This window comes from Thrips palmi, unplaced genomic scaffold (assembly GCF_012932325.1).
Source record: "Thrips palmi isolate BJ-2018 unplaced genomic scaffold, TpBJ-2018v1 HiC_scaffold_11, whole genome shotgun sequence".
NCBI classification, from domain to species: domain Eukaryota; kingdom Metazoa; phylum Arthropoda; class Insecta; order Thysanoptera; family Thripidae; genus Thrips; species Thrips palmi.
The window spans coordinates 3,662,368-3,679,306 of record NW_023144622.1 but is presented as its reverse complement, the minus strand read 5'-3'; the positions used below and the strand labels follow the sequence as shown (position 1 = coordinate 3,679,306).

Below are 16,939 nucleotides of genomic sequence, written 5' to 3'. Positions count from 1 at the left end.
TTTCAGTTATGTAGACTAATGACACTTTCTTAAACGGTTAAGGAAGTCAATACGCAAATGACTATGAAAACGTTGGAAACGACGGAAAGCAAGGCACGCGCCCCGCCTGCTGGGTAGGCATCCCATTTGACGCGACCGGGGCTCCGAGGCCTTCGGCGCCGGGACGGTAGGCATCCCATTTGACACTGGGAGGACCGCGAGGCCTTGCGCCGAGGAGGTAGGCGTCCCATTTGACACTGCACGGCGCCCGGGGCCTTGCGCCGAGGCGGTAGGCGTCCCATTTGACACTGCACGGCGCCCGGGGCCTTGCGCCGAGGAGGTAGGCGTCCCATTTGACGCCGGCCCGGCCGGTCGAAGTCAATGACTTGCGGGTCCTTGTCCCTTCCCTTCCATGCCATGAACATGAACCGGATCCTCATGCGTGTGCAAGCTGTAAATTTAACTGTGACCTCGCGTTGAAGGTAGGCTTTGGGAAGAAGAAAGAAACTCCAGTTGACTTTTATTCAAGATTTGTGATTCGTTGGGTTGCCGAATGTATAAGCAGGGTGTCGTAGAACGATAGCAAACACATTTTCCCGAACGTCTAAAAGTCGCGGAGTTCAATGAAAGCGATTTCGTCACAATCTGGTCATTCCCGCGCATTATGACGTCTCGATTATTTTGTTGACAGCTGAATATCGCGTAAACAACGTCTGCCACCCACCACCCACCTGCCCGTGTTTTCTTTGGCCCTGAGAGGTAAACATGGCGACCATCCAACCTCTAGTCTTGGACGAGCTTAGCGGCATCTGGAACTTTTTAGTGAGCGTACGTATCTCTCAGTGTGTGTGCTAGCGAAAGCGTAAGCTCTGATGTCCCTTCTGCCTATTTTTGAAGCCTCTCGCTCACCCAGAGCGAGAGGCCTAACGTAAGACAGATACTTCTTGCTTGTCATGTCAAGGTTAGGTCATGAAGGCCCTGTGGTAGGCTGCTAGGCTGTGAATATTTCATGAGTGAGCAACTTGATTGTATTGATTTGCAATGTTTCGTCTAGGATTTCTGTTTTGTACCTTCTTGTATTTCAATGCAAAGGCTAATGACGCTAAACATCTGATACTTTGTGCCTAATGCTTATTCCTGGTAATTTTTTATATTGATATGCTCGTTGACATTTCATTCGCGAATTCAATTAAAAACCCATCGTAGATTCAGTTCAAATTTATTTGTTGTTCCAAAATATTCTTAAGAGATTTCTATTGGAAGGGGACTGTGTACTTAAATGTTATTTAGTATTGATCAAATTTGTGGCCATTTTGTAATCATATTATTTTATCTTTGCAGATCGAATGGCGCGACCCATGCATGGTTGCTCTCATAGCTTTCCATGTCATTGTTACTTCGACAGTCCTTCTCACACGGAACCACAGCAATTTTCAGATTATTCTCTTCTTTATTCTTTGTGAGTATGGTGGGAATTAATAACAAATATGTCTGATTAATAAGAATATGCTCTGTAACAGACTGTAATCTCATAACATTGTAATTTGTTGTTTAGTACTGTTGGTGTATTTTTCTGAAAATATAAATGAATTGGCTTCCAACAACTGGAGGTTGGTATTGTTTGAATATACTCTTGGTTTGTCTGCTTTCACTTGGTTTTATGTTTTACATTAACCATGTTTTAAATTTGTACGCTGTTCTCTGTTAAAGGTTGATGGCCACTCATCAGTATTTCGACAGCAAAGGAATGTTCATCTCTATGGTTTTCTCAATACCTATTCTTCTGAACTGCATGGGCATGGTGGTGAGTAAAGTTTAAACCTTGTGGATTTGTCCATTCATTATTTATCTAAAAATAAAGTGTCATTGATTTCTTGTCTTTTTTGTTTCAGGCCTCATGGCTGTATCAATCTAGTCAACTCATGACAAAATTAAAGAAGGCTCAACTGAGGCAGCAAGCTCAGTTGAGTGCTCAAGGGAAACAGGTGCCATCTACCTACGGATCAACTCAACTACAGCAACATTCTAAACAGGACTAATATTTCTGCCTTCATCATCTTTGACTAAAATTTTTAACCAGATTCCAAATGGCTTTAAATCAGTGGTAGTAGATGAAGCTCCCAGAGCTGACCCAGTTTGGTTTTTCATATTATTATTCATAGAGTCGAGCTCATAACTATGATTTACGTGTTTATGAGCAATTCTTTCTGCCTTGAGCATATTAACTTCTACGCAAGTTTTTGAACAAGCCAAGAGGCGCTTCTTTCATTCCTCCTGTCCCATACCTCAGATCTCTTGCCTCCAAGCTATGTACCTTAACAATGACAATGAAAGTGTTACAGACTGTTGTATTCCTTTGTTTTCATTTGTAACTCGTGATGTTGTAATTCAGCATTAATGTTATTCTACCCAGGTAGCAATCTGTTCAAGGAATGTTAGTGGCATATAAAAAAATTTCAAGACTGCTGATCTCTACTTTACAGTTGAATTTAGGCTCTTTAAAATTTAATCTGTCTTTTCCTGGTATACTTTTAAATGCTATTTAAGAGAATAGCTGTCAGAGGTTTCTTTCATCATACTTTCCTAGAATAGTCCAACTTTTGTTTCTTCTTCTAATGTGCTATATAATATTATTGTTATTGCTATTGCTGGTGGTTGGCTATGAATCGAAAAAGCAATTTCAATATATGTATAAACGTGTCATGCAGAGGCTAACCATATGTAGTTACAAGATGTTTCAGTCTTTTAAAAAATTGTTCTTAAGTCATGCTGTATCCGCTTAAAGGAGAATGGCGCAAGTTGCCTTTCTAAAAATGTGTTTAGGTAGTTGCTTAATGATCTGCACTTAAGGTTAGTTGCTGGTGTCTTTGTTTAAGTTACTTTTGCTCAATCTGACCCAGCGGGATATATAGGGTACAAATATAAGTAGCACTGTAACTACCCACTGTAAAATGTTTGTTTGTTTCCGTTTTACCCGGATTTTTTTTTTTTTTAATTTTTTGGTATTTACTATAAACTTAGATCTGGTTAATGGTGTTTATAGAAACAACAGATAATTTACAGGTTCCATCATATGATGTGTGTGTAATATTTGTGTGACTCCACTTTGACTCCATCCTGGTGTCCATTTAAATGCATAGATGTTGCACTGTTATTTTAGAGTATTCTGCTTAGTGGTGTTTGAATTATCTTATCCAAGCTTCTGTTCTTTGTTGATGCTCTGGTCCCGAATTTTCCCAGATACTTCTTGGTTTCCTTGTGACGCAGGTATCGATTTTTACATTCCTCTTCTGTGGAGGGCGTATCAATGTAGACCAGCATTTTTTTTGCCCCAGACTTATAAAGGTATTTGGATATTGTCAATATGCTGATTGAAGCCTTCACTTGTGTTTGTGGGCCATCCATCCATGTTGATTTCAATGTGGAGATAAAAGAAATTGTGGAACATGGTTTTTGTGATTATGGAACGAGACTTAATGTAATCTTACAGGATCTTTCCTTTCTGTGATAACTCAAACTTGAACTTTTTTCTTAAAACCCAAATGATTGCTCATTGCTGAGTAGTGTTTCTGCCTCACTACTTCTAAAATGGAATCATGATTTCCTGGAACCAGGGAAAGGGTTTTCTGTATGAACTTATATTATGAAATTTTAATGTCAGTGCAAGTTTGTTAAAATGCTCCTTTGCCATTCATTTGATTTTTAAACTGTGAAGTAACCTTGATTTCTTATGTTTCCCAGATTAAAATGGTGAAACATTTTTCTTTAGTACAGTACTTGTGAGTTTATAAGGTTACTTCATTACAGAATAACTTTCATTGATGTGTTGAAGTGGTCTGGTTTTATCAACATATTGTACATAATATATTTTCCATACATTAGAAAAGTATTTTTATTCAGTATTGCAAAGGAAGTTAATGAGTTAACAGCATGTGTGTAGCAGTTGACTGAATATTTCATTATTTAATTGTAATTGAAATGTTGTGCTTCAGAATATTTTGGCAATTTAAAAACTCAACCAAGAAGTGTAGATAATTCTCAAAAGGCATGAAAATTAGAAAATCGACCACTCTTTTCCAGCGGCAGTTTCAGTTTCTTCTGAATGTCCGTGGATACACCAAGCATTCAATGAATCACTCTTACTTTATCTGTGCTTGTGTTTCTAGTGGTAGAAATGGTTGGTGGTGGTGTCCACTGCAGCAGGTCAGTACATGTTCTTGCATGTAATCATGTTCTGCAGCTATGCCTCCCTTGTTGTAGTCTGTTTAAATGAACTACTTTTAGCCACTTTATTTCAAATGAGAGTTTGGAATGGGTTATTTCATGATTGTCAACATCTGTAGAAGCTTATCGTGTCACCGTTTATGTATCTTATATTTCTCGCGAACATGGAAAAGGAACTAAATGATATGGCTTGTTCATCAAGAAACCACACAGACTAGTCAAGTGCCACTAGTGCACTCTATTTCATGTACTTGTTTTCACCTCATTTTATTTGCATTTTGATGTTGTTTGTTTTAAAAATCTTTTTAATCAACAAATTTTACAAATTTGGAATCTCCATCAGATTTCACAGCTTATGTGTTAATGTCTTACCTTTCTGCAATGTTGTCATTTCATGCTTGTTGTTTATCCATAGCTCTTTTGTATCAGAATATTGTAATTAAATCCAGGCATTTAGCATTTCAATCATCCTTCACTGAAGTACAACTTAGAGCACTAATTGTTAATGTTTTGAATAAAGACTGAGCCCCTTCAAATGTGTGAATTTTTATTAATGCACGTCTGTGACATGTCACAAGGGTAGTCCTTAAGAAATTGTCTGGGAGTGGAGTGCTCCAGCACAACATACTTAAATTGGGTTTGGTTCGAAATTTTGGCACAAAGCATTGAAAAAAGCCTTAGCTTTCGCTCGTCTTTTCGCACCCAATACAAGAGGAATTAAAGGGAGGTTACAAAGTCCTTGGTAGATTTTTTGCGATAAGCTTTATTTACCAGGTAAAAGAAATAAAATTCGCAAAAATAGACAAAACATGAAATCAAGGCGTGAAGTATACAACATGTTAAAATTTTCTAAGGTACCCGTGGGACTGGAAACAACTACTTCTACCTTGCTTGATAAAATGTGGAACGTGTTGGTCTCGGAGGAACCTCACAAATACGAGAGACCTCCGCTTGATGACCCCATTTATCCACTCGCCCCAAGTCAATAAATTTCACAGTGTACGACCCTATCGAATCGTTGATGTGAGGCAGTCAAAAAGTACCACGTAAAAAAGGGGCAAGTTTGACCAACTTTCCGACAATTTCTTTTAAAAAGTGAAGTAATCTTTCGAACAATACCATTGGCGTTACAATCATCATAATACTTAACATAAACTTTATTTGTAATATGTTACCTTTCACAACGAAAGTAATCTCGTATTTACATAACACAATAATATAATTGTGACACTGCACTCTGTACGATAAATGTTCTCGACTGAGTAATAATGCAACAAGACTGTGCTCCTAATCCTTGTCTTATTGAAGCAGACTATGCTTCAAATAGAATTTGTTTGTTTGTACAAGTTTACATAGCATCCCAATGAACAATGACATAAATTTTCAGTTTGACAAAGCACTTGACGATCAGCACACAGCGCAAGTACAGCTCTGTGGTCACAACACTTTTAAACTAGCCTTGTCGTGTACGGTCGGTTCAAAAGGCGGAAAAACGCCAGGAAAGATAAACAAGTACCGTGCAAGCACGAATAAATCAATCAAACTCTTTCGAACAAATGTTAGCTCATGTTACACGATGGCAAAACAATTATTTAAACGTGGTAAAATTATCTAAGTGGAAATTCAGTACAAAATGACATCACACTGCTTGAACGCCTCCAAAGCAGACAATAGCACCTAAGACCACCGAAGCTATGTTTATGACTCATTGCTCCTGACCTCTGACCTAGAAACACCAAACGTTAAAAGGGAAAACAAGAAAAGCAATATACAACTTCATTCTACCCACCCACCCCATGCCACTGACCGACCCTACCCCACGCGACCCTGCTAGCTTGGCAGTGCGTGTTACAGCTCATTGGTCCATTTGGTTGATAACGCGGACTGGACTTCCCCTCGACACTTCCAGTGGAGTTGCCTGCTGCCTGCACCGCTGCTGGTAGGCAACTCAGTGGTGGAGCAGGTGGAGCTTCCTCAGCCTGCCTACCAGGCAATATATATGGGCTTTGCTCACGAGAAGTTGCCCAGTAGGCAGGCTGAGGCAGGGAACCCCTCCGACTCTGGAGCATCGTGGGAACTATTGCCTACTCATGAGGCAATGCTGGAGATAAGCAACCCGCCTGACAGCTGCGTTCGAAAACTTACACTCCGGAACGGCATAAGTCCCCAGACCGTCACCCACAGGCACTCTCCTCCTATTCACCCGCCCAACTCACGACTCGTCTACTTTACAGATAAATCACAATTTTTACAAGTCGGCCACGAGAGGCAGTCGAAGTGGCCCAACGACGGCCTCCCGGGCGACCCTGGCTCTGGCGACGCTGGCGACGCTCCCCCTTACGGCTGCCCCTCCTTCTCCTTGCCCCAGAACTTGTCGAAGCGGTCCCTCGCGCTGTCCAGCTGGGCGGACGCGAGCGGCGGCTGGGCCGAGGTGTGCGACGGCGGCGGCGTCGGCGCCTCCAAGACCCTGTAGCCTCCGGCGGGCGGCACCTGCACCTTGGGCGCGGCCGGCGCGGCCGGCGCCGAGGCCTTGGCGTCGAACATGAACGACGGGTCGTCGAGGCACTTGAGCGCGCCGCCCGCCGACTTGTCCTCCACGCCGTTGAGCGAGCCGATCACGGATGACGTCATGGGGTCCGCGGCCTTGCCGGACAGGCTGCCCATGACGGACGTCGTCATGGGGTCCGCCTTCGCCGAGCTGGTGCTGATGGACATGGGGTCCGCCTTGGACGAGCCTATACTGCTCGCCATCATGGAGGACGTCATGGGGTCGAAGGAGCTGCCCATGCTGCTGCCCATCATGGACGTCGCCATGGGGTCCGACTTGAGGGACGAGCCACCGAGACTGCTGCCCATCATGGACGTCGTCATGGGGTCCGACTTGAGCGACGAGCCACCGAGACTGCTGCCCATCATGGAGGTGGCCATGGGGTCCGACTTGAGCGACGACCCACCCAAGCTGCTGCCCATCATGGAGGCGGCCATGGGGTCCGACTTGAGGGAAGACCCGTCCCAGCTGCTGCCCGACATGGACGTGGTCATGGGGTCGGACTTGAGAGAGGAGCCGGCGATGCTGCCTGCCGTGGACGCAATCATGGGGTCAGTCTTTGTGGAGTATCCTGCGCTGCCCGCGGAGCCCTTGGAGGGCCCCATGGTGGACGACGTCATGGACGACGTCATGGGGTCCGACTTGGGCTCGCTGGTGCTCGACCTGGAGGTCGTGTCTGTCTTGGGGGCCGCCTTCGGGGACGCCTTCGGGGAGGCCGTGGGTCCACTGGAGCCGGACAGGGAGCCGTAGGTGGAGGACGACATCGGGTCGGCCGGCTTGGTCGTGGCCGTCGTGGTCGTCTTGGCCGGCGACGCCCTCGGCTCGGGCTGCTTCGGCGCGGCGCTGCTGGGTGGCGCTGCGGCCGCTGGCGCCGCGGCGGGCGGCGGGGCGGCGGGCCCCTTGGGGTCGGGTTTGCGGGGAGCGGGTTTCGGAGCAGCTGCAAAGAAGACGGGCAGAGAGACAGAGTTAGCGACCGCCACCAGAAGCAGGGCCAGCAGGACAAGCAGGGCAAGGCGCCGTCACAGCCAAGCAGAGACGCGAGAGAGACTATGGCATTCACTAACAACTTATGGGACTGACTGGCCCAAGTACAGTGTAAGAAGCCTTGGCTGAGTAAGCGTTAAAGCAGATGCCGAGGAAGGGGAAGCAGGGGCGGAGGCGGAGAGGCAATAGTAAAGACGATCAGAAGGAAGGCTGTGCGAGCGAGAAGGGCTGTTAAAAAGTAAGCGAGGTGTCTAGGAGGTTTTCAGAGGGGCTGGACGAGACCACAGTCTCCTTCACGTCGGCGAGGACTCCGTTGGCGGCCTTCAACGCCGCCACGGCCTCAGCGCCGTCCAGGAGGCCGTCGGCCTTTTTGGCCGCCAACGGCGTGCCGGGGTCCGCGAAGGCCAGCAGGTCGGCGACGTGGACGGGCTCCTCGGGGGCGCTGGGGGTGAAGGCGCTGGGGGTGAGCAGGTCCGGGGAGGACTCCGTCAAGCTGCTGAGGCCGTTGCCGTTGCTGGCACTCAGGTCGGCGTGGCCGTTGCCCCAGACGTTGGTGGCGTTCAAATCGACGTGGCCGTTGTTCCAACCGTTGGTGGGGTTCAGATCAACGAGGCCACTGGCCAAGCCGTCCGCGGGGTCGGGACTTTTCGACGTCACCGACGTCACTCGGACCGCCGCGGGCGAGGCCGCGGGGGAGGCCGCGGGGGACGTCGTCGGGGAGGGTCCGCTGTTCTGGCAGATGGACATGACCTCCAGGGTGGCGGGGGAGGCGACGCGCGAGCCCAGCTCGGAGCACGTCTGGCTCGGACTGGGGGTGTCTGTGGGGACGGGGGAGGGTGATAGGGCGAGCAGGGTTTCCGACTCGGTCAGTGAAACTAAATAAAGCAAAAATAATACGAAAACAAAAATAAAAATGGCGCAAATTAAAAGTGCGTAACAACAAAAGGAGGAAAATAATAATAAAAACACTTAAGCAAATTTAAAACAAAAATTAAAAACGGTATGGCACTACGAAAAAAAATTCTAGCGGGAGACTTTCTGTCTGGCAAGCCAGTGCTTTAGCACAGCCAGAAAAATATGGCATGGGTTCAAAGTTTAAACCAAGATAGTCAGAAAAATAACGTTTCTTGTTTTTTTCTTTTTTTGCACGTGTGGAAAAGAGAGAAACGTACCTGGTGCGGGCGCGGCGGGCGCGGCGGGCTTGGCGGGCTCTGCCTTGGCTGGCGGGGCGGGGCTGGGCGTTCCGAGGGCGCGCTCTCCTGCAAACAGAACGCCAGCGCTGCAGAGTGGCCGTGGAGGAGGCGCGTCGAGTAATTTCAGTTTTACTTCAAAGAGCATGCCAACAAAACCCTCTTTGCTAACAGGAACTAAGCGAAAACGAACCACACCACCAACTCTCGTAAGAAAAAGCGTTTTTACTCGAGAAACAGGTTAGTCATTATTGCATTTAAAGGAGTTGGGTTTCCAGAGGTGAGTGCACAAAAACATACACACAATTACAGAGCGACCCAAACGTGTCTACAGTCATACCAACACAACGGCAACATCGTGACGCCACTGTCAAAACAAGCCAAACGTGTTGCCTGCTTCACAGGCGCTTTCCAGCCGCTCTTTCGCTGCTGCCATTTGGGTTACTTCAAATGCCAAACTTTGTGGTATCCCTCCTCTCTGCTTAGTCACTATTTCTGATGTGTATGTCATGTGTGGCCAAGTTGCCGCTGGCAATGAGCAGATGTGGTGCCATTCGAAAATGAGCCGCGTGTCGTATACACTGAAAAAATAGTCCGTCACTTCGAGATTCACCTTAGGACATAATTCCAGATGTATGTGAGAGGGGTTGATTTTTTATCAAACTGACAAGGAGTTTATTAAGCTATAGGACACTGCACTCTTGTTCCCAGACAAATCTAAACGAGACGAATGGTTTTACCAACTCTTATTTTGAAGGGTCTCGACTCTACCTGAACTATGATCGAGAAACAACTGATTCGCCAAAATAAGACCGAAACGCAAAATGAGGACTTTTTCCATCAGTGCAGACGGCGGGGCGGGGCCGCGGAGCGCGGAGGGGTGATGCGGTGCGGAACCTCCAGAAGTGAGCGAGTCGAAGGCGGAGCGTTCCAGGGGACCCACCGTCGGGGACGTTGTGGGTGACGGTGAACGTCTTGCCGGTGTCCAGCGGCACGGTCCAGTTGACGGGTTCCGGGGACCGCATGATGATCTGTTCCGGAGACTTGACCCTCGTCGGCTCGGGCGGCGACTTGACGATAGGCTCAAGCTCCATTTCGGGCTCCTCGGGCTCCGCCTCCCCGCCTGGCACAGGAACAGACGCACCGTACCAGTCTGTTCCGAGGACCAAGGGCCACGCAGGCAGGCCAAAGGCAGGCCAAAGGCAGGCCGTCCAGGGATGGGCGACTGGCTATGGGGATGTCCTTCTCAACCAGTTTGCTTTCGACTAGTCCCATTTTCGGGTTGGCTCTAACAAAAAAAAAAAAGCTAAGCTAGTTCCGTGCGAAAGCCACAAGACGCTTTCGCCCATCCCTGAAGTTCTAAAGTAGAGTAAGTTCACTGCAGTGTTTTCACGCATGCAAGTATCACTTTCACCCAGCAAGAGAGTAATGAGAAATAAAACAGAGTAAACATTCTGTCAGCCGCGCTAGATGACGCAGCTCCCCGTGTTCGTGTTCGATGACTGAAATGCTCAGGCCACTTATGTATAGACTGAAAGTAAATCAAGGATTGACTTTGTCCCCTACAAAGATACAGGACAAGTAGACAAGTGTGACAGTGGAAAAGTGTTAATCAAGTTATACGTCTAAGCGCTACTTTAACTACTGATATAAAGCTCTGTAACCAAAACAAAACTAAGTCAAACGAAAGCGTTACCAACATAACTACTTTGTATTGGTTTGTCAAGAAGTAGATAGAGATCTACTCTACTCTTGGAAGGCCGTTGCCACCTCAGGTGTGAGCAGAAAGAGAAGACATACTGGGAACACATCAAGCCGACACACAACGCAAAGCTGTCTCAAGGATAAGCAGAGGGTCTGTTTTTTTTTTTTTTTTAAATCACGGCAACGAGACCGAGGCAAGCGGGAATTCGTCAGTCACCAGTTGGGTCGGCACTAAAACAGAAGGGCGAGACAGGTGGTGGGGGGTGCGTCAAACACACGTGCCACAGCCGCCACAGCACACACGGCCCGCCGCGCAGGTAGGCAACCCGCTCCGACGCCGTGCTCGACGGGCTTGTCTTACCCACTTGACTAACTTAAAACGACTGTTTGTTTTTAATTTTTTTTCCAACTGACCACCGTGAAAAGAAAAAATGAAAAGCTAGTGGCCGACCCAACCGGGGCTCGTGCCCGCTCCGCCCCTTGGTGCCGACTCCTAGCCTCGCTCCGGGCCGTGCCGGCGTGCCGGGCCGTGCTTGCTCCGGCCTCTCTACTTACTGGCTGGCCTAGCCCTGGCCGTGGGGGGCCCTCTTTGCGCCGTCTTTTGCGCCTCCTTTTCCGGTCTTTTCTTGAGGTCCGCCGTGCCGGCCGAGCTCTTGGACGAGGCTGCCGACGCGGCGCGGCCGGGCTGGGCCTTGTTCTCGCCAAAGCCTTTCGAGGGGGCCGAGGCGGAGGCGGAGGTTCTACTTTTGGAACGGGAGGGGGCAGTTGTGTTCAGGGTTGCTAGAAAAAAAAGAGAGGCCAAAAGCGTAAAGAAACTTACGGAAAATAAAAGAGACATCCACAAAAAAACGTATTTAGGGGCGTTCAGATACATTTGCGAAAATAAGCTATAGGCTACAAACGTGGCGGGGTTCGCGCCAAGACAGATTTAAGTTACTAGTTTTATTTTTTTCTGTCCTCGCGCCGCCCTGCCACTCCTTGTATCTACTTAGTCCGGCTGCTTGCGACCAACTGGGCGGGGCGCGCTGCCCTGAAAGCTAGAAAGACTATGGCGCCGCCAGGAAGCAACAAGTTAGAAATATCGAGAATGTTCAATTAACATCTTTAAAACAGCTAGAGAATGAATGGACACACTGCTGGCGACGCCACGTCACTGCTGGCTCGAATGCGGCACAAAGTTAACTATCTACATTCGACCCAGGAACAGATGCTACTTGGTTGGGGTGCTAGATGCCGCTATATGCAGTCCACGAGTGACAACTGGCCGCTCTCTCTCCATCATGACTGCCTCGACCGCCCGGTGGACACATGGCTCAATATGGACGGAGAAACAAGCCAGAGGAACGCCTCATGACTGGCACCGCTTGGACATGTGTTCCCGTTCTGGTGGAATCAGTCTCACCGGTGGCTTGCAAAAGAGTGTTCAATCTTTACTTCTCTGAGTGCACTTTTAAACTTGCAATGATTCTGGCGAACGGTTTGGTTGCAATTAAGAATCAAAATCGCTGACCTAGGCAGCTGGTCATCGACTCAGTTAATTTGTAAATTGATGGTGCACAGCTAGGTGAGAAAGAAACCTCATAAACTGTGTCTAATCTAATTGTCTTCTAAACTGACAACGAGAGGGAGAAAAATAAGTACGAATGTCTCGTCGTGACCACATCCTGTGCACAAGGAAAGGAAGTTAAGCTTGTGATCATGACTGAGGAGCAATTTCTTTCAAAGATCCAAAACTTTGGATGCAGTTACATTTCCACTCCCTCCGAGCCAAGTCTACCAGAGATGCTAACTCATGCGCGTGCCCTAGACTTGATCCGGACGGAAGTCCTGCCAAGCAGTATTTACTTGGGAAAAACTCATTGCTCCGCACTCAGGTTCTACACACTGACTCAAGAGAGGAAACAGCAGACTTAGAAGAGAACCGCATGCGGGCGACACAGACGAAAACGATCCGGGGCAAAATAACTGAGACGCTGCCGGGAAGAAGAAGAATCGTTAGATGTAGACCGTCCTCGTTCGCGACGGTCGACTTACTTGGTCGGGGGCGTCGCTCGGCGGGCGCTGCAGAGGCGGCCGTCGTGCTGGTGGCCGGCCTCGGGGACCTCTTCGGGGACCGCGTCTCCGGCGCGCCGCCCGCGCCGCCCGGCCCCAGCGACTGCGACCGGCCTGCAAGGCAGAGGACAGGCGTCAGGCTGGGACTGACCTGGGCCGCTCGACGGCCAGCTAGTGCGCATCTCGGAGTGTTGCAAGGCATGCTCTACCGGCCCGGAGGAGACTACACTATTGCGATTGGCGCTCCGGTTCGTAGAGTTAGTAGTGCAGCCGCGTGCTGTTGGACTAGGCGCTTGACTGTGGCGAGTTAGTTGCTAAATCTAACACCACCATCATCACCACTACCGGCACCCACCAAGGCTTGTTCAAGCGCGACAGCGAGGGAGTGACTGGGAAGAGCCAAGGAATGTGAAGAGGGAGGCAGTGAGCGAGAGCGAGGGAATGAATGGGAAGAGTCAAGGAAGTGAAGAAGAGGAAGGCAGTGAGCGAGGGATGAATGGGAAGAGCCAAGGGAGGCGGTGAGCGAGAGCAGGGCGTTGCAGAGTGAGAGGCGGGGGCGTGGCTGGCCCTGGGCTGGCCCGGCGTGCCCTGGCGGGGGTACAGTGGTGTGCACCTGTGTGTGCGAGGCCGGGGGCTCTCTTGGGGCTGGCGGAGGGCTCCTCTGTGCGGCGTGGGACAGGCTCCAGCTTCTCCCTGGTCGGGGACAGGAGGAGCGCGCCGTCCTCTGAAAGACACCCCTCTGGATAACTCGGGACTTATCTCGGCAGACAGGCAGGCAGACAGACAGACAGATCGACAGACAGACGGAAAGACTCTACGTGAGTAAAAAGTGTCGAGATAGAGAAAGTCAGATGCAGATTGACGGCAATTCGGTGGACCTGGCGGTTCGAAATCTCGTTCTCAAAATCGATGTTACTTTTTTTGTGCCGGACAAACACACGCTTGTGGTCACGCTGCAGTAATAAAGCATCGCACCTGCCGTCCGATTCCAAACAGTCTCCTCGCACTCATGGGGTGCACCGAAGGGTTGCCAGAGAGACAGAGCGACTGTTCGGAATCAGCACTGCGCTGTGCCAGGCTGTGCACTGGACACACTCACAGTGCAGTGACAGACACGCAGAGTCGTTGGAGGCGCTCACCTGCTCCCGTCGTCCTCTCCAGGTGATGCCTCAGGGGGAACTCCTTCCGCGACGACCGGGGCAGCGCCTCCTTCTTGTTGTCGTCCGTCTTCTCCGTCTGCAACAACGGGTTAAACGTTCAGAAGGCACAGCTACGCCGCACAGTGGGCCAGAAGACCGGTGGAGGTGTCCAAAACTCTAGACGCGTTTTGAGCTGTAGCGTCGCTAAATGTGACTGGCGCGCAACAATGCCTCCCGATTCGGCCCGGCCAGTTCTTTGGAATGAGCCCGCATACTACCCCGTATAAGGAACCGAACGAGTATTGACTGAGAAATTTGAAAGGGAAAAGAAAAAAATTTGAACTCTACACCCCCTCCCCAGTCTTAATGGGGAGGCCTCCTGCTTTACTTCGGTGTTCGGGATGGGAACCGGTGCTATCAGGTACCTGGGGTTAATCCCGTCAGCGACCCAAGCGTTCGCCGGGGGACCCAGTAGGACCCCAAAGCTCAGGCAGCTGGGTGAGAGCACCCAGTACGAAGCTCTTTGAGGGGCGGGACGTAGAGTGAGACGACAGAGAGACAGAGAGAGACTCAGACAGAGAAGAGGTTTGGTGGGAGCTTCTTGTTTTCGTAGGGTTGGTTGTGTACCCCATGGTACCCCCACTGTCCGGCGCTCCCGTACCGAACATACAGCGTTTTAGGCCAGCTTCAAAGGACTTATCATCGCCTCCCCGACGAGTCAAGGAGGCACCACCCGCAACCACACACCGGATGGTCTGGATTGATGGATCAAATACTCCATCGCTCCAGTGCCGAGGCCAACCCGCCGAAGCGGATTGCTTTTTAGACACCCACAGCGTAGTGGCCAGGTGAATGTGACTCTGACCACTACGCTATCACGCTTGTACGTCTGGCAGCGTGTTGGACGACGGGTTTGAGTTGCACTGGGAGGAAGGCGGTCGAAAAATGTAATGAAATGATGGGATTCGATCCCCGGACCCCGCCATCGGAATCACACGACTTTACGCTCTCGGCCACCACGGCCCATGACGAGGGGATCGGCGTGAGGTGGGTTCTTGACGCAACAGGACTCGACCGACCCGGTCAAAATTTCGCAAGAAGTTGGGGGAGTCGAACCGTCGACCCTAGCATTGGGAACCGACGCCTCTACTCCCTGGACCACCACGTCCCATGCACGGAACGGGCTCACGTTCACGGGTTTCAACCGCACTGGGTGAGGCAGTAAAATTAAATGGAAATATTTGTTAGGAGTCGAACCTCCGGCATGTGGGTCTGTTGCGCACGACTCCGCTCGGATGGCCTCGAACCACCACCCTTAGGATAGCAAGTCGAAAAAACTTTTGTGACGCTGGTATTCGAACGCCGGCCTGCGGTAACTCGATCCCACGTCTCTAACCTCTCGGCTATCACAGCAGTTGTGAAACGCGATGGATCATCTGCTTTGATTAACGTTCGTTGAATGAGATTTTTTTCAGTGCTCACCTTCCGGCCCTTCTCCGACTTGCTTCGCTCGTGCACGCCGGCCAGCTTGGGCTGCGCGGTGTGCGGCCGCTGGCGGCCCAGGCTGGAGGCCTTGGTGGGCGACGTGCGCCGCGAGTTCTCGCGCTCCTTCTCCTCCTTGCTGATGGAGCGCGGCGACGCGGCCACGGCGGCCAGCGACAGCGCCGACAGCGACGACCGCTTGGACACCTGCTCCCACAGCAGGATCTGCTTGCTGTACAGCTCCGAGATGTGCTCCGGGGCCAGCTCGGTGCCCCAGCCGCGGTGCTGCAAGAGAGAACAAGATTAATTTCACGCTCGTCAAACAAAAAAAAAACTTTCGAAAAAAAATTAAAATGACTTGGTATTTGAACCGCGTACCTTGTACTCGCCGGCCTTCTTCCGCAGCTCGATGACCTCCGCGTACCAGGGCTGCTGCGGCTGCGGCGGCGGCTCGGGCTGCTCGGCCGGGGCGTCGTCGGCGCGCCGCTTCATGAAGCGCCCCTCCACGTACTCGTACTGCGAGAAGGGCCGGAACTTCTTCTTGTACTCCGTCTTGAACTCCTTCCTGCAACGGCCGAACCAACCGGTCAACACCAATTCCTCGGTTTAAATTAATTTGGCGGATTAATGTCGGGAGTTGGGCGTGGTCGAACCTGTACCGCGGTTTGTCCTCCTTGCTGATGTTGTCCTCACGGATCTTCTCCTCGCCGCGCAGGTCGTCGTCGCCGTGGTCCTGGGACGCCATCAGGGGCTCCGTCTCGCCCGCTGCGGACCAGAGCCAGAGTCAGTGTGACTGCGTCGGACTGTGTGACAGTCTGGCCGCCATGGCGACACCATGACGGCACCATGGCACTGCTTGGCGCGCCAGACGGCGATGCTTTGATGCCGCCGCCGCCAACATGGTGTTTGGCTTGGTGACGTCATCGGCAGCACCAGGCATTAGCACGCGGCCCTGCTGCGGCACTGCCAAGCTCCCAGACGCCACCGCCTTAACGGGGAAGAAACGAGGCCTGCCAGCCTAACGGCCAGTGGCGCCTGGTGTCCGGGACTGGCCGTGGCGCTCACCGTCGTCGGTGCGGTCCTGGTCCGCCACCCTGGAGCGCTGCTGCTGCGCCCGGAGCGCCCCCATGGAGAGCGACTTCCTGGGCGCGGGCTGGTTGCTGGCCATGCCGGACATCTTGCCGGCCGCGGGCCGGCTGGCCGCCAGCACGGCGCTGTGCACCACCGCCTCCATGCCGCCCCCGGTGGCCGCCAGCGCCGGCGCCGGCGCCGCCCCCGGCCGAAGTCGAAGTGCCTCCGGGACTCGTGGGCGCTCTGGCGGTCCGTCGGCAGCCCCGCCGCGCGGAGGTCGGCACCGTCGGCTGCCCCGGCTACCATCTGGAACAAACAAACACGCCAGGCTGTTAGGCTCGGTAAACACCGACCGGGCTTTTCTTCCGAGTCGCTGGGAATCAATATCCGATCCGCGAGAAGAGAGAGAGAGAGAGAGTCGCAGCGGCCTTCTCGGGGGAGCGGGCGCCGTGAGGGTGGGCTAGCCCGCCGACGGCGCAGCGCGGCGGGTTTGCCTACCTCGACACCGGCAGGGGCTCCGCGCTGGCGTCACCGTCTTATTACAGACGGAGCCTCGGAGAGAGAGA

The 16,939-nt window shown here is 51.1% G+C and overlaps 2 protein-coding genes across 6 annotated transcripts; one reads left to right on the top strand and one right to left on the bottom strand.

The window, feature by feature from the left end:
* Positions 1-343: 343 nt before the first annotated feature.
* LOC117639371 (transmembrane protein 18) lies at positions 344-4,739 on the top strand. Its single transcript, XM_034374959.1, has 6 exons — positions 344-461; positions 671-807; positions 1,321-1,438; positions 1,535-1,589; positions 1,690-1,783; positions 1,872-4,739. The coding sequence occupies exons 2-6, from the start codon at positions 745-747 to the stop codon at positions 2,016-2,018; spliced, it is 477 nt and encodes a 158-aa protein (XP_034230850.1). The 5' UTR covers positions 344-461; positions 671-744; the 3' UTR covers positions 2,019-4,739.
* A 3,049-nt stretch (positions 4,740-7,788) lies between these two features.
* Positions 7,789-16,501, bottom strand: LOC117639414 (proteoglycan 4-like). Of its 5 annotated transcripts, none has more exons than XM_034375033.1 (11): positions 16,368-16,501; positions 15,956-16,067; positions 15,681-15,867; positions 15,303-15,587; positions 13,821-13,917; positions 13,295-13,405; positions 12,664-12,795; positions 11,185-11,409; positions 9,869-10,048; positions 8,908-8,994; positions 7,789-8,610 (listed from the first exon to the last, which is right to left on the bottom strand). In XM_034375033.1, exons 1-11 carry the CDS (start codon positions 16,477-16,479, stop codon positions 7,967-7,969), a joined length of 2,172 nt encoding a protein of 723 aa, XP_034230924.1. In that variant the 5' UTR covers positions 16,480-16,501; the 3' UTR covers positions 7,789-7,966. The 5 variants fall into 5 exon arrangements, with proteins under 5 accessions (XP_034230924.1, XP_034230925.1, XP_034230927.1 ...); XM_034375034.1 differs by having other exon boundaries at positions 15,962-16,067; XM_034375036.1 differs by lacking the exon at positions 9,869-10,048.
* Positions 16,502-16,939: the final 438 nt, after the last annotated feature.

Bases quoted from the DNA above. Each gene is read 5' to 3' on its own strand.
- LOC117639371 (XM_034374959.1), top strand. From the start codon at position 745: ATGGCGACCATCCAACCTCTAGTCTTGGACGAGCTTAGCGGCATCTGG. The intron at 1,590-1,689 runs GTTGGTATTGTT...TCTCTGTTAAAG, and splicing joins TTGGCTTCCAACAACTGGAG to GTTGATGGCCACTCATCAGT. The intron at 1,784-1,871 runs GTGAGTAAAGTT...TTTTTGTTTCAG, and splicing joins TGAACTGCATGGGCATGGTG to GCCTCATGGCTGTATCAATC.
- LOC117639414 (XM_034375033.1), bottom strand. From the start codon at position 16,479: ATGTCCGGCATGGCCAGCAACCAGCCCGCGCCCAGGAAGTCGCTCTCC. The intron at 13,406-13,820 runs GTGAGCGCCTCC...GGTGTCTTTCAG, and splicing joins GGAGAGGACGACGGGAGCAG to AGGACGGCGCGCTCCTCCTG. The intron at 8,611-8,907 runs GTACGTTTCTCT...TGCTTTATTTAG, and splicing joins GCCCGCCGCGCCCGCACCAG to TTTCACTGACCGAGTCGGAA.